Source organism: Lactuca serriola, chromosome 4, assembly GCF_051521515.1.
Source record: "Lactuca serriola cultivar US96UC23 chromosome 4, Lser_US96UC23_V15, whole genome shotgun sequence".
Taxonomy (NCBI): domain Eukaryota; kingdom Viridiplantae; phylum Streptophyta; class Magnoliopsida; order Asterales; family Asteraceae; genus Lactuca; species Lactuca serriola.
In genome coordinates, this window is record NC_136411.1 from 159,702,662 (window position 1) to 159,719,426 (window position 16,765).

The window sequence follows — 16,765 nt, forward strand, 5'->3', positions numbered from 1 at the left end:
GAGTCCGGTTTTTGTGAAGATCTTCCAGATCTACCAAAGAATACTACTTCTACAAGCCGTAGTGCTGTCTGGTCATCTTATGATCAAGTGAGTGTGTATTTACTTTCTTCTAACGCATAATTATGAAGTATTTTATACGAAATACGTGTTATGTGTTTATATATTGGTGTTGATTTGAAGGGGGTACATAATCTCTTTCAAATGCACGATTTTATACAAGTATCGATTTAACGTACTAAGTATATGTGTTATGTGACTGTATCGATGTTATCTTCTAATCTCATAGATATGATTTATTTTCTATGAAATACGTGTTATGTTTATGTGCCTCATCTTTTATCTGGAATGTGTTTTGAATGAACATACTATACAGGTTTTAAACTATGTATAAAAATGTATATTTTATCTACTAAAATGTTGGGTAGAACATGGGTAGATAGTTGTCTTGTGATAAAAAGATGAGAGGCCTCGATGTTTTTGATTTAGTCATCTAGCGGAGTTTAGATGATGACCACAGACTTTTCTAGACAGTCCTGTGGAACGCTAGCAGGCTCGCCACCTGTAGGTGTTAATGAACTTGGGTGTTCATTCGCTGTACTCCATCCCCCTCATGGTTGCCTTATTTGACTTATATTGCTGAGGAACCCCCGAAGCATGTGTTGTTGCCCCGAAGAAATATTCTTAGACTAGGTCCCTTATGTTAGTTGTCTTAGGGACGTAAAGTGAGAATAACGGGAATGAGTAATTGGGTTATTGTTGGTTGGTGGAATTAAATATAATTATTTATTGTGGGTTGAAAACCCTATATGCTCACCAGGCTCCCAAGCCTGACCCACTCAGTTTTATTTGTATTACAGGAAGTGGCGCAAGGGCATAAAATGGATGAATCATCAATTTGTTTTGTTTACAAGTCTGTATATGTATATATTTGTTGAACGACTTGTAATGTTATCGTTTATGCTTTATGGTCTGTATCGGAACATCACATCCTGAGTTTTGATTATATAATGAAAATACATTTCTTTATGAAATGCTTTGGTAAATATTATTTTATCATACTTTGTTTTTGGGAACAAATTCCGCAACTCGTTCAAATCAAAAGGATTTACTCTGAAATTATTTTAAAAGCATAAATGAAAACCGGTCTTTTTTGGCCGAGATTTTGGGGATGTCACAATATTCGAGACATGATGAGTTCCACTTGGTTATATTATGACACAAGAAGTGCGGAGTGCTCACTCAAATAACTAAAGTGGACTCGAGAACACAAGGTTCCGAAGGCAGAGCCCTAACTTCTAAGGAGCATCCTCCGTAGCGGGGTCTCGAGGCAACACACTTAATGCGATCCAAAGGGCAAAGCACGTGGCAATAGGGTCCATTGCAAAAGGGCACCGTTTTCCTTTATTAACTATCGTCTTCTTCATATAAAAAGAAGACTTGAAAGTTGCAAGAAATAACCAACGAGAAAACTACTTCTTCTTTATGCATACCCTCTCAAGAACACAAGAAAAACAAGGTCTTTCATCTTTTTCAAATTTGGATTAGGCCTATATTCGAAATCATTTTTTTAGATTATCCCAAATCGGATTTTGTGACATTCGAATAATTGAGGTCGAAATAACAAATTTTAGAAAAATATTTTTATAAACGATCCTAGAATTATCCAAATGTATTATTGATATTCAAAATGCAAGATCTATCAATTTGGGTTCCTATATTTGAACATGTTGCTGAATAAGATGAATGTTATGAACATGATGAAAGTTCATCTCCACATAATTACATTACAACTATATTTCTAGGTTAGTTACCATGTTATATGTTGGTATTTTTTACCATGCCATAAAATGGAAATGAGACGATTCTCAAGTCTTTCTGGTTGGTTGTTTTTCTTTTAGAGTTGAATACGAAAATTCATCCGAGCTTTTAGCTTTCGACAAAGGGATAAGAGCATCCACAATGGTGAGTTCAATGTGAGAGTTGAATAAGGTGGCAAGTCCATGTGTCATTCAATGGATGAAACTCAATCATTATGAGATGCCACCCTGGTATTCAATGAATTTGGAGTTCAATGGCCATTAAACTCTTCAATGGGAAAAAAGAAAGTTTTAATTCTTAAATATTTACTATAAATTGCATTTTGTAACTTTCTATTGAACTTTGTAGAGTTCAATGTATTGTAGAGAAAAATATAATAGAATTGTATGAATCGTAAAATGATTATGTGACAATCCATTGAACTTTATGGTATTCACTATTCAATGCATTGTGGTGTAAGGCTTGATGGATAAAATGATGGGGGTGTAAGGTAGAAATGGTGGGTCCTTAATATAATAATAATTAATGTATTATATAAATCATAAGATTAAGGATAAATAAGTCATTTTAATACTTGTTAATAACATAAATTTAAAAGTATTGATGTTAGGGATGAAATACATAACTAAAAAGTACCATTGAAATATTTCAATGAAATATATTTTATAGGTACGAAAACTTGCAAACTATCTCAAACATACATTGATTTCTATAATTCACTCCACTAATTTTGTTTATATCAACACAATTAAAAAAAACAATATAATTACAATTTTTTTGATAACTATATGTTTATATAGAATGTAATAGTTAAAATACAAGACAAACATATTATAATTGAATTGAAATTAAGTTTTGTTATTATTTTGGTTTAATAGAAGCACTGCTTAAATCAGAAATTAAACAGAACTTCATCGATATTATTTGAGATTGTGAGTTACCTCTATCTTGTTTTATTGTTTCATTGTCACTTTCTTTTTTCCTTCTAAATAGCCATAAAAATTATGTTTTAACATATACAGACTTTAATAACAAAATTTATGATTCTACGTTTCTCGACGGGCATACGAAAAAGAAAAAGACCATTTTTTTAACATATATAAATAGAAATTATATTTAACAATTAATTCAAATTATGATTTAAAATATCTACACAGCTTCTGGCCCAAGTGAAGGCCCGTTTATTATTACTTTGGTGATATTTGAAATTTAAAATAAGATTATTTCGTCACCAAATGGACTATGATTGGCCAAATTGTTGCCATTTACAATATTTAAAAGAAAAGTGAGCTAAATGACAAAAAGACATCATCCATCATCTTGAATTCTTGATTATTAACTCTAACTTATTATATATACATACTAATTTAGAAGTACCACTTAAACAGTTCTTAACTGTGATTGGTGGTTTTTTTTAATTTTTTTTCCCTTTTTCATTTCCTGTGTTTTCTTTATTTAGATTTTTTTTTCTTTTCCAGCATTTATGTTCCACAATGTAACCAATAAAAACGCGATCAGTGTCCGTCACGTGTTACGTTGTCGATGTTTCCACTGCGGCACTGCCTCTCATTCTATCGTCTTCAAAGAATCCTTTTGGTTTCTGTGGGTATCAGTTTCCCCCAATCGCTTCCACCTCTCAAGATTCTCAGCTGCTTGCCTTCTTCCTCAGCCACTAAAAGCAGTGGAACATCTTCCCGCCTCCGATGCTTCTAGGGTTTCCACTGAAGAAGATTTAGGTTGGGTGTTTTCACTATTGATGATCCATTCCCGTTTCTATCAGAAGCATCGGCCTCCATAAAACCCTAATGCACCGACGAACATCAAAGACGCACGTCAGCCTAGGCAGTGACGTTACCTTCCTTCGTTTAGGGTTGCATCGGTTAACATTTGATCTTTAAAATTCATAATCAACTCAACTGCTTTAGTTTTTCTTAACCTTCAATTAGGTTTTCGTTTTGCTGGATATCCAATTCTGAAGTTGTGTCAGGTTTATGCTCTTCTATGGCTTTTTTCCCTCTGTTTCATGTATTCGTTTCTTTTATGTTTTCTTTGCCCGTTTCTGAATTTTTATTTCTATCTATTTGATGTTAAGATTGGGGTTTATTTCTACCTATTTGACAGCTGCCATGACTGCAGTTGTCTTCCCTGTAGGCATATATATGGATTATCGTGTATAAACAAATGGCTTCAACTTCGTCGAAGTTCTGGGAAGGTTTGTTTGTTCAATGTACACCAAAAAGAACACACCTTTGATTCTCTTATCAAATTTCTCATACATTTCTCTTACTTTTATCAGTGCCCTCAATGCAAGAGGTTATGCACATTGAAGGATGTTAGGGTTCTTTATGCTGCTAGGTTTTGTGCTGCTGATGAAGTGTTACACAAGGTAATAGTCTGATTAAAACGTTAGCAAAAGATGTCTTGAAGCTAAATGTGCTTATCTTGAACAGAAGGTACACAAATGTCTGTAACCTTACAGTTGTTATCTATTCATGTTTGCTAATAGTTGTATTTATTCATATTGTCTTGAAGGACTATGTTGAACGCATTAAGGAAGTTATATCTATATGATTGATTTTTCAAAGCCAAAATTTGTTTTAATGGAGAATGATTCGGACATTGTGAAATTTGTTAATTGGATTTTGGGTTTTTATGCAGTTGGAAGATTAGTTTCTGTAAATTATCAGACTCGATTAATGATAATGGTTGCAGGATTATATGGATTTCCTCAAGGCAGATTCATAGTTTTTCTTTGGGCCACTAATACAATGATGGTAAGTTTAGTATCTTTGAATCTGTAGTGTTTGGTATATAGTAATTGATAAAGGAATGGATTTGTGGATTCTGGTGGAATGCAAAAAAAAAAAAAAAAAAAAAAAAAAAAAAAAAAAATCATGTTCGTTTACCGCGTAGCAATAGAATGGAGCATTGCTTAAGTAGGGAATAAAAAAAAAAAACTGAAGTAGTTTTTTTGTTCCTTCATGTAGTGGGATGATATTTTATAAGTATAAAGTGCTTTTATTTTATAATCTTTGTTAATAACAATCTTTTTGAAAAAAGTCTAATGAAATTATTATTTGTTACTTTTTGAAAGCAACTAACATTACTGTTCGGAGAGGTGTTGTTCCGGTCGAAATCAAGGTGCTTATAGTAATTTCACATATATGTAGCACTTATTTTTTTTAATATAAAATTTAACTTAAAAAAATCAAGGTGCTTATAGTAATTTCACATATAGGTAGCACTTATTTTTTTTAATATAAAATTTAACTTAAAAATATAATATTTCGTATATATGTTGTCTTAAATTTACTGTTTGATATTTGCAATCTATATATTTGATGTTGTGCCCTTATGATAACAATAACCTTTAAACTGATGTTTGTTAAAATGATATTGTTGATTGAAAGTTTAGAATTTTATCATAAAGATTCAATTTTCAGACCAATAGTTGAAGGCTTTTTTGGTAATCCCATCAGATATATTGCTACTAATTGTGTGACCCCCAAAAATAAAGTAAAAATGATTTTGACTTTTTGACTTGCTGATTACAGGTGGGCAGTCTTCATCGGCTGATTATTTATCTTATTTTGTGCCTTATTACGATGGGTCGTGTATAGAGACTAATAGTGCAACAAGACAACAGTGTCATTATTTACCATTATTTGGCATTTTTAAGCATTGTAGCTTCATAATCAACTAATTATATAATTGTACTTTCATTTTGTTTATGTAATTTAGTGTCATCCCATTGTTTTGAGTGATTACATGAATGCACAACATTGTTGATGCAAGAAATTATAAAAGTCAAGATGTATTTACTAATCATATAAGCTATTATGTGAGTAATCAGTTCAGGCACATGGAATAACATTATGAGTGTAGCTTTTATTAACATATGTTGTGCTGGATCAGAATTAGAATTGAAGGGAATGGAAACCTTGAGGGAACCTCTCTATCTTGGACTTCATTGATCAATGGTTTGTTAGTTGCATATTAACAAAGATTCTTTTGAGGGATTAATTTGTCCATTTCTTTGGCATATCCAACCCCGCAAGCGGGGATTCTTCCCTAGTTTTTCCTAATTTTCATTATGTGATAATTTATTTGGCTAATTTATTCATTGATGGAAATGATTAGAATTAGTGTAAAATGTTTTGTTATCATTTCTATTATATTTTTCAGAATCTGAGTTAGTTAAATTTTATCCATTTTTATTATATTTGAATTTTGTCGGTCCATAAATAAATCTATTAGCAAACACTTTTTAAGTTTTTATTTTATGACATTTTAATATTTCTACTTTACATTCCTTTATCAAGTTATATATATAAATAAAATTAATATTTTATAATTTTATGAGGTTATATATAGTGTAGTCTATTACTAACAATGCAATAAACTTAATCTTTTATAAATTCATATTTTGTACAGTAGACTATCAGAGTATCTATGTATAAACTAAAAACATGATCACATAATTTAATAAAAATCTATATGATAATAATAATAATATATTATTGTAAAACACGAAAAATTAGTAGCACAAATAAATTATTAACTTTTTATTTTTATTTTTTCTGCTATTTATTGTTCTTTCGTTTCCTTCGTCGACACAAAGTCCTAACATCAGTCTCCCACCACCACACAGGCGCACACCACCGTACAAATCAAACCCTCTTGATTCCCTACAATTCGAATTCTTCATTGTTCATAAAAAGATTCAAAACCCTTTTCCATTTCTAGATTCTCAATTGAATAAGCAACCAATATTTGATAATTGTTCATGGAGCAGCCGGAGAACGATTCTGTATCTTATGAAACTGCCGAACAGATCATCCTCCGGTGGGACGCTACGGTTTCGGAAGACGCCAGGGTCCGAATGATCTTTGAAGGTGATCGCCAAGAGATCGATCGATACTTACAAGCAGTCGATCGAATCCAAGTATCCATGGAGTCAACTACTCTATCGGACGATGACGGAGCCGCCGGAGTCCAGGAGCAGTCAAAGAAAATCAACGGCGCTATTCAGATTGCCATGGCTAGACTTGAGGATGAGTTCCGTAACATACTCATCTCCCACGCTAGTCCCGTCGAGACAGAGACGCTCACCGAGTCGATGTCATCGGCTCACTTGACTCCTAGAACCAGCACCTCCATTAGCGAGTTTCCAGGAAACGACGATTACAGCAGCCGAGGTGAAGATGACTCCATATCCAGAGACGGTTCTTCTTCTCTAGAACGAGGCGAGAGTAGCAATACAATCTCGAGCTATAGATCTATGAGTAGTATTCGCGAGATAGATCTGATTCCTTCGGATATCGTATGTGATCTTCGCAGCATCGCGGAGCGTATGATCGCCGCCGGCTACTTCCGGGAGTGCGTTCAGGTGTACGGTAGTGTCCGGAAATCCGCGGTGGACGCGTGCTTCAAAAAGCTTGGAGTTGAGAAATTAAGCATCGGCGATATCCAAAGGATGGAATGGGAGGCTTTGAATGCGAAGATTGGGAAGTGGATGCGTGCAGCGAAAATGTGCGTTAGGGTTTTGTTCGCGAGCGAGAAGAGACTCTGTGAGCAAATCTTCGAAGGTTTAGGAACGGCGGCAGACGACGCTTGTTTCATGGAAACAGTTAAAGGTCCGGCGGTTCAACTGTTTAACTTCGCCGAAGCCATTAGTATCAGCCGTCGTGCTCCGGAGAAGCTATTCAAGATCCTGGATTTACACGACACCTTGTTTGATTTGTTACCTGATATCGACGCTGTTTTTGACGGAAAATCAGCCGAATCAATTAGAGTTCAAGCGACGGAAATTCTCTCGAGGCTGGCGGAAGCTGCTAGAGGAATGCTAAACGAGTTCGAAAACGCAGTTCTTCGCGAACCTTCTAAAGTTCCTGTCCCTGGAGGAACGATTCATCCATTAACCAGATACGTGATGAATTACATAAGCTTAATTTCAGATTACAAGCAAACCCTAGGCGAATTAATCGTGTCTAGACCTGCAACTGGTTCTCGATACTCAGACGATCAAACTACTCCAGACATGGATTTCTCAGACCACGAAGAGCAATCTCCATTAGCACTCCATTTGATTTGGATCATAGTGATTCTCCAATTCAATCTAGAAGGAAAATCCAAGCACTATAAAGACAATTCCCTCGCTCATCTCTTCATCATGAACAACGTCCACTACATCGTCCAAAAAATCAAAGGCTCACCGGAGCTGAGAGAGATGATCGGAGATCATTACCTGCGAAAACTCACCGCTAAATTCCGGCAAGCTGCAACAAGCTACCAACGAGCAACATGGGTAGGAGTACTGTATTGTTTGAGAGACGAAGGGTTACACGTGAGCGGAAGTTTCTCATCTGGAGTTTCAAAAACTGCTTTGCGAGAACGATTCAAATCCTTCAACGCCATGTTTGAAGACGTTCACAAAACTCAAGCTTTATGGCTAATACCAGATACACAGCTTCGTGAAGAGCTAAGAATCTCCATTTCCGATCTACTAATTCCAGCTTACAGATCGTTTCTTGGGAGATTCAGGAGTCATATAGAGAGTGGGAGGCACCCTGAAAATTACATCAAGTACTCTGTTGAAGATCTTGAGACTGCAGTATTGGATTTCTTCGAAGGGTGTGCAGTTTCACAGCATTCAAGAAGAAGATCACAGTGAGAATTTGGAAATGGTTTAGGGCATTATATATTAATAGGACACAATTCTTTAATTTTTTTTGGGTGATTGGTTCTTGTGACTCCAAACTTCTGATCATGGGGAATGGATGAAGGAAAGAAGCAGTATACAGTATACTCCCCTGTAAGCATGTTGTTTTATTTGTTCAAGATTTTTGTTTCACTTTGTTTGGATGCCAACTTTTTTGTACATGTTTTTTTTTTTTTTTTTTTCTCTTATTATTACACGAAAATCAATTTCTCAAAACAGATATATGAGTTTAGTTATTTCTCTGTTTGGAATACCAAAAGATTACTACTTCTTTTTCCTCTTTCAATCTCCCAAAAGCTATCAAACTCAACTATCTAATAGTCAACGTCAATGACCAAAAGTAGTACTTTGAAAAAAATGTTCCAACAAATTAAGCTAACCCCTTTTTTTTCCATCTTTTATAGCCTAGAAGCTAAAAGTTGGATAAAGGAAATTGGTAGTTGAGAAGTAGTACTCAAGCATTAACAACATCGAATTTTTACAATGCCCACTTTCTATAGAGATGCAAATTCAAGAACTCAACAATCGGTTTAATGAAATAACACGACATTATTTGTGTCTTTTAGAAAATGTTAATGATCAATTTAAGACTCCCTGAAAGATGTAACCTGGAAATATGAAATTTTTAATCAAAAGATATGACATAAATCTAAGCCGGATGTGGAGAGCATGTTGATTGAGGCGTATATAGCACACATTTTCCTTGAAACAAATTAGGAAAAATAACTTATGGGGTAATTAGGTGTTGTCTTTGTACTCATTTGATCATTTTTTCTTTATTGAGTTTTTCATTTACCATTGAACTTGTTGTAGGTGTTCATAGAAACCATTGAAACCGACTATTGAAGATTTTCGGCAATTTCTTATTTCCGGCGACTCTCCGACGAGCCTCCGGCAAAAATGAGTGTTCCGGCGGACTTTTCTCAACTGCCATCCAAGTGGCACCCACTGCCGGTGCTGCTGCTTAGCTTTCTCCACCTCCCCTCTCTCCCTCCTTACAATTTGTTGCCAGAAAAACGAAGAAGGGACGAGGCAGCAAGCCACCTGCCACCTCCTCCTACCATCACCGAAACCCACTTGCCACCTCCCTTTTGCCATTGGTAAACCACCATCACCACCTCCTCTTGGTTGCTTGGTTGTTGTTGTTGCTATAAGTCATCCAGCGGAGACCTAAGGATTCGTCAGAAAACTCATTTTCGCTGGAAGCTCGCCGGAAAAGACTGGAGAGTCGTCGGAGATAAGAAATTGTCGGAAACCTTCAATAGCTGGTTTCAATGGTTTCTGTGAACACCTACAACAAGTTTAATGGTAAACCATATACAAAAAAAAAAGTAAAATGACCAAATAAATACAAAGGCAATAGTTAATTACCCACATAGATCATTTTCCCAACAAATTACACCTATTATTGGACATATATCTCCCATGGTAAACCAGGTAAAACGAATTTTCAAAACTTCAAAACAACACTAAACCCAATGGTGTAAAACTTGTTAGGCACTACTAGAGAGTAGCGAATACTTGTTAGGCACTACTGGAGAGTAGCGAATACTCGGACTAGACCGGGAGCACTCGCTAAATTATAAAGTAATTAGCGTTGGGGGATAAAAGAAAAGATACATGTTCAAATGTTACACTACTTCAAAAATAAATGTTCCTTCGTATAGTTTTAGATTAATCATTCTCTTCAAGCAAGCTAGCTCCGTATTTTTCATTGATGTTAAATTCATCCGGTTCATATTCAACATCTTAATTCACTTCCTACTCATCTTCGGAATCAAATTCTTTCTATTACAACTTCTCTACAAAAATTCCTTGATTTTTTTAGACATTCATAGGCACCCATGGATTCACTAACTGCCTTCCAAGGTAGTGCGAACTGAACTACATTCTACGACTACCTCACCTTCCACAATCCTATCTTGAGCCCCACTTCATCATTCACTAATTGTACTTCAATACCCTTAAACATCATTTTTATTGGTTTTCATAAAATTCGCATTAAATTAAACAAAACCAAGATTGATTGCCTCTGGTCTGTTTTTTTTTCTTTGTATATACTTACAAAATTAAAATTAAGCAAAAAAAGGTTTAAATATATAATATATGTTAACTACTTAACAATTATTATGTATACTAATTTCAAACTTGAAATGAATAGCGAACTTTATGCATTTCAGATGTTTGCCATAAATATTTTCAATATTGGTATATTTAATTCTTATAATTCTGTAATAAAAGATAATGTAATAACATAAAATCTCCATGTGAGGTTTTTTACACAAATAGTCTCTATATTTAAGATTTTCATACATTATCCATGTGTAAAAAATATATTAGAAAGTTGTCCCGTAATTTACGGAAAATGTCATTGTGCATTTTTTTTATAGAAATGATTCATGTGTTTAATAAAAATTACAAAAATAGTCCGTACCTGATAGAAAATTTGCAGATTACGGAAAATGTCATTGTGCATTTTTTTTATAGAAATGATTCATGTGTTTAATAAAAATTACAAAAATAGTCCGTACCTGATAGAAAATTTGCAGATTACACCCCGCACGCCCCTAAAATATATTGACATGTTTCGTCCCTACACTTATTTGGTTTCACATTTTGGCCACATGAGTTTTGTATATTTGTAAGTTTGCTCCCTACACTTTCGTAGTTACACAAGTTCGGTTCTCTGTGAAGCGGGGTAATATCGCGCGGTAATATCTTACTAGTTATAGCTAAAATTATTAACCTTTTCAAAAGTGCGTCAACTTCTTTTACGTCCCAACACACTATTAGTTGAAAAAAAAATCTTCATACTAATATTTATCAATTGAGGAGTTTGATGTTACCATAAACTCCAATTGGCTACAATTTAAAAACTAACATATTATGAAATTGATAAATTTGAATTTTATTAAATATATAAAATATAAAAATGCATTACTCGGATCAAATTTGACGTCATTCACCTCACATCCTTTAAGTATAAATTTTCGGTTAAAATTTTCTAGTTTACACTTATACAACAACAAGTTAACCACCATGATATGTTTTGCTAAGTGTAATCTCCCGAAAATATTGTATCAACAAAATCAATAATTGCATCCGTCACAATGAGATCATTTTGGATATTCGGATTCTTATAAAGATAATATGAGTTTAAAACTTAAGACGTCAAATTTAACTTCGTATGAGGCAAATCATTTTTAGAGGATATCCAAAATTGGCTTGTAAACTTTTTTATTATCGCCCGAAGCATCGATAGTTTTTTTTCTTCCAAGCTTTGAATCTCACCATATATAAACCCAAGGATGGATTCAAAGAACTTTTACAAAAGGGGCGAATACCTTTAAACCAAAAACTATGTCTCCCAAAATATGGTAAGTATGTGGTACTTACCATGATTGCATATGCCGATTTCCCTTTAACTGTCTTGAAAAATTTACATATTTTCCATTCCTCGCTACTAAACATGTGTCTTAGTTGGGCCATCTTATTGGCCAAACTTTGAAAGTGAGAAACATAGAAACAGGTCTTGTAACTCCCGGTCTCATAATATCACTTTTCTTAGTGAAGTGTCTCGTCAATGCCGCATTTTTATGATAGGCATACATAAAGAATGTTAGTTTGCTTGATTAAGATTTTTCTAACTTGTATCCCACCAATACTATTTAGAATCTCTATTTGGTTGCACTAAAAGATAACATAGGGAAGTTGGTAGTCAATGCGTGTGTACAGTCGAGCTTCACCTTCTTATTATCTGATGGAATAGCTGAAAACATTTAATATCAAATGGGTAAGCACTAGGCTTAGTGAGTTTCCCAAAATATCATATACCACAATACATATACAATGCATACACATAAGGCCTTTAGCATAAAGCTGGTCCGTCCTTTAACCTTCAGCTAGAAGTTGGTATGCCCCTTTTTGCCTACAACGTAAAGCTGGACTGCTCCTTAGCCTTCAACATAAATCTGGTCCCCCGAGTATATTGTCCTTTAGCATGAGGCTGGTCCGCTCTCAACTCCCCTCATAATATATTAATACATATAAACAGTACATCAAGCAATAATCCAAAACTACCAGTAACTAACCCAATTAGCCTAGTGGCATACTACATAATAACTATATCCTAACATACAAAGGATATATATACAGGAGCACAGGATATAGTGAGAAAACTCACATGGACAATTACTTAGACGATTAACAGTTATCTGGGTGATCCTACTGGCGATCCAACTGACGGACAACACGCCTAACAAGTATTAACCTATAATACTATAAATTATTAATATCTATGAAAATTTGGTAATGAAAGTTATATCTTTCAATAATCCCAATGAATACTGAGAGTTCTATCAAATAAGGATCAGCCATGACGGACAATTAGGAGGCATGATCATTTCAACATATAGCCTTTCTGAAATCCAACAATCAAGCCAGCATGACCATTCTAGACACCTCTCCGATAAGTAGATCCATTAATATTATAACTAGAATTACTGATAAATCTTCTATATACATTCATAACAACGAGTATAAATATAATTATAAGCTTAACTTAAAACGAAACTAACAACTTCCGCCTACTCAGCAAGTAATCTTCTCACATCATAAACTAAAACCGAACAAGTTCTCTAACAAGTACTAAGTCATTTTAGAGATATATTGTGACACACACATGAAGAAATGGGTACAAGAGGATTTTAATTAATGTATTAGAAATTTCAAGCAACAAAAATGTCTACTGGATTACAATTAATACATTTGAACATAAACTCGATATACTAGCATAATTAAAATCATATCTGAAGCCTATACGAGCATTGGTTTATTCTTTTTTGACATGAAGCGAAACAACCATAGGACCCATTTCCAAGGAATGCAGAACTTCAAGTGTTGGAGTCAAAACTATTCCTTCCTCTTCCTACAAAACCGCAAGCGTTGGGGTCCGAATCATTCTTATTGCTAATTGTGTGCAATCGGCTCTAATATGGCTAGGTGTGACAACGTTGGCATAAGTCTACCTCTATCGTGCAATTTTGATGTTTATGCTCTTTTTGTTTGCACCATCCACTCTTGATCCTGGGACGTGCCAACCTTCGAATGCCTCTAGTGTTTGGCGTAGTACCATCAAACGTCTTGGCTATTGTTGGCAGAGTTGGGTCTTGCTCCTGTTTTCTCTTTCCTAGTTGTGTTCCTAGACCATGATCTCCTTCCTGAATGGTCCTAACAACTTCCTTAACAGTTCGAATGGTCGTGATTTGTTTCTTGAACCTGACGACCAATCTATCAGTGATCCATCCCATGACACCAAGTAATTTTCTAGTAAGGTCTATGATACTTCAGCAGAAATCCAATTGTGCAGTGATGCCTTGTGTGAGCCAATCTTAGGGTTCTCTGCTTCAGGGTGTGTACTTGACGATATGTTAATATAAACAGAACTTGTCACCACATATTCTGATAACTTTTTGGCACAAGAGTATCCTAAAGAGCTAACACCTAATACAACTTTCATCTATCTTATCCTTCTTGTGAAGGTCAACATACAAACATGTTACAACAACTGACTGAATGGTCACATTCTAATGACTTTCAATTGCTTGACACAAATGATTTATAATGAACTAGACTATTGCCTCTATGAGTCAAACACCTAACATAAAAGGCACCTTCCTTTATGTTCTAATATGATAATGGTAGGTAGCAACTCTAACTACTAATTGCTTCGCTCTAATAAAGGCTTGTAATCCTTCTGTAGATCATCTTGATCATCTCCTTCTTAAATGGATAGAGTTGGTAATATGTCGGGCAAGGTTCTTAGAACTTACTTATGCATATCTACTTTAATTAGACTCTACCCTTTATGGTCACTTGGTCCTGAAATTAAAGTCACACTTTACCGATGGTAAAGATGAAAATGATGCAAAACGAATTTATAGTGTTAGCTACACTATCTACCCAACTACTAATGCCTTAGCAACTTCGTGACTGTTCCATATCAAAGTGCGAGTCCTGTGCTTCGGGGAGTATAAGCCTCTGCTACCTTTAATTCCTACTCAAACTTGTCCCAAGATTTATCTTGTAGTTTCCCAAGTCACTTCCAACACTACACACAATGATTGCCAAACATATGTATGTATGTGTTGTTGTATTAGGTGTCTAAGCCCATAACTATTATTGGTATGCACTTGACCCAAGAGTAGCATGGTCCATTTGGGTTGCATGACATCGGAACAATTTGGATAGACTTTTGTGAGAAGAGGATATTTATGATTTATTAATATATTATAAGTTCTAATATATTAATATAAAATCATATTATTTGATTAGTATTGATCAAGAATTAGATTGGAACTAATTTTGTGATCAAAAGAGACTAATTAAATAAACGGGGATTGATTTGGTAAATCATTCATTCTTATAAAGTGGGCTTATGATCCAGAGTTCTTCATGTTGGGCTAAACCCATGTGGTGACTCATGGATACTCTATGGAGGTTAAAACCCATGGATAATGAGGAATGTGGAAAGTCATGAGTTACATGGTGTAACCCTAATGTGCACACTATATAAGAAGCCTCATAGCTCATGAAATGGTACCTTTTTAAGTGATAAGAAGTGAGGGCTAGCCGATTTGTGAATTAAGTGTTCTTCTCTCAAGTTATTCCAATTGTTGGTGGTGTTGTGTGATTCCATTTGAGGTGCAACACTTGGGGCACTAAGTTCTTAAAGGTCCAAGGCTTCCAAATACAACAAAAGGTATGTCATCTAACTCGTTCTATTACCCAAGTATCAAAGTTTTGTATGCTGGTTAGGGTAATACCTTGGAAAGTTCAAGCTTGCATGTATAATAGAGAAAACATAGATCCAAGGTATTTAGGGTTGCATGTACACCTTAGGAGTGTTAGAATGCTCAAGACCTAACAGTGGTATCAGAGCCTAGGCTTGTTTTCAATTATACTTGATGCTACTTGCTTGGAAATGCTTTAAAAATCGATTTTCTGCTGTTCTGGACAGTGGACTCGACGAGTCCAAGCACAAACTCATCCAACTCTCCGAGTTGGTTCATACACTCGATGAGTTGGTGCCCCAGAATGAAGTTTTTCGAGTTTTTTGGCTGGAATTGGACTAGGAACATTACCCTAAACTGTTTTTGAACTTATAAAACTATTTTTGATGTGGTAATGATCATGCTTATCAAATTTATAAGATAATTTTCAAAGTTTCAAGTTTGTATTAGTTTATATGGTTAGGCTAATTACATGAAATTTGTTTGATGTGAATTGTCTTGTTCTTATGAGTTTAATTTGGATCATAGACAAACTGTTTGATTTTCTTGTTAGAATTTTTGATCTAAATGATTTTGATGAATTCCATAACTTGTACTCAAGTTATGGAAATGAAAAGTTTTCTTTTAAAGAAATCATTAAAGTCATAGGTTATGAACTTGAAGAGTCTTTTTCCCATAAATAGCTTTATGAACTCCATAACTTGTCCTCAAGTTATGGATTTTCAAGAGGCTTTTCATTAAAGCCTATATTAAACTCATAAGTTATGGATTCCAAAAGGTTTTGAAAGTTACAAAACTTGCCCTCAAGTTTTGGAATTTGTAAATGTAATAGTCTAACTTTTGAAACATTTAATTCCAAACCCTAGAATTTTAAAAGTTTAAAATTCAATCCTTATACTATTATAATATTATAGGTTTAATATATATATATATATATATATATATATATATATATATGTGTGTGTGTGTGTGTGTATGTGTGTGTGTGTATAAGAACAAAGTCAGTCTTACTGTTAGTAGGCCTCATTCACGAAGTCGGTCTATAAGGAGGGAGGTTATAAGGTTACTGCCTATAAAATGACAGTTTAATGGATGTCCACTCTCACCCACCGCTTCCTTGACTGGTGGAGGGTCGTTAGCCGAACGGGTAGGATATGACTCTAATTCTCCCTTCATTAAAAGTATAATGATAAATATAAAGTAACTAAATACTTATAAATTCCCAAATCTTAGTTACTTAGGAAAATGTGAACATGGTGCTAACCCATGAAATTGCACTTTGCACCTTGTTAAGCCGTTAGTGGCGCATGTGTGGTTAACCAGCACACTAATCTGGACTGACAGTGCGTGGCAAAGGGTAGCTTGATATTAATCATAGATCAATGGAGCGTGTGTGGTTAACCGACAGATTGATTAGGTGGTTGTAACATTGGGT

At 34.7% G+C, this 16,765-nt stretch overlaps 1 protein-coding gene and 1 long non-coding RNA gene across 3 annotated transcripts; both read left to right on the forward strand.

Annotated features, from left to right (window-relative positions):
* Positions 1-3,815: 3,815 nt before the first annotated feature.
* On the forward strand, positions 3,816-5,889 carry LOC145100414 (uncharacterized). 2 transcript variants are annotated; one of them, XR_013705031.1, is made up of 4 exons: positions 3,816-4,030; positions 4,115-4,271; positions 4,531-4,592; positions 5,373-5,889. It is a non-coding gene; the product is annotated as an uncharacterized LOC145100414 (long non-coding RNA). The 2 variants fall into 2 exon arrangements; XR_013705030.1 differs by having other exon boundaries at positions 4,115-4,592.
* A 535-nt stretch (positions 5,890-6,424) lies between these two features.
* On the forward strand, positions 6,425-8,674 carry LOC145102845 (exocyst complex component EXO70A1-like). Its single transcript, XM_079040331.1, has one exon. It carries the CDS (start codon positions 6,605-6,607, stop codon positions 8,489-8,491), a length of 1,887 nt encoding a protein of 628 aa, XP_078896457.1. The 5' UTR covers positions 6,425-6,604; the 3' UTR covers positions 8,492-8,674.
* The last annotated feature ends 8,091 nt before the right edge of the window (positions 8,675-16,765 follow it).

What these genes read in the sequence shown, in the direction of transcription:
- LOC145102845 (XM_079040331.1), top strand. Translation starts at nt 6,605, where the DNA reads ATGGAGCAGCCGGAGAACGATTCTGTATCTTATGAAACTGCCGAACAG.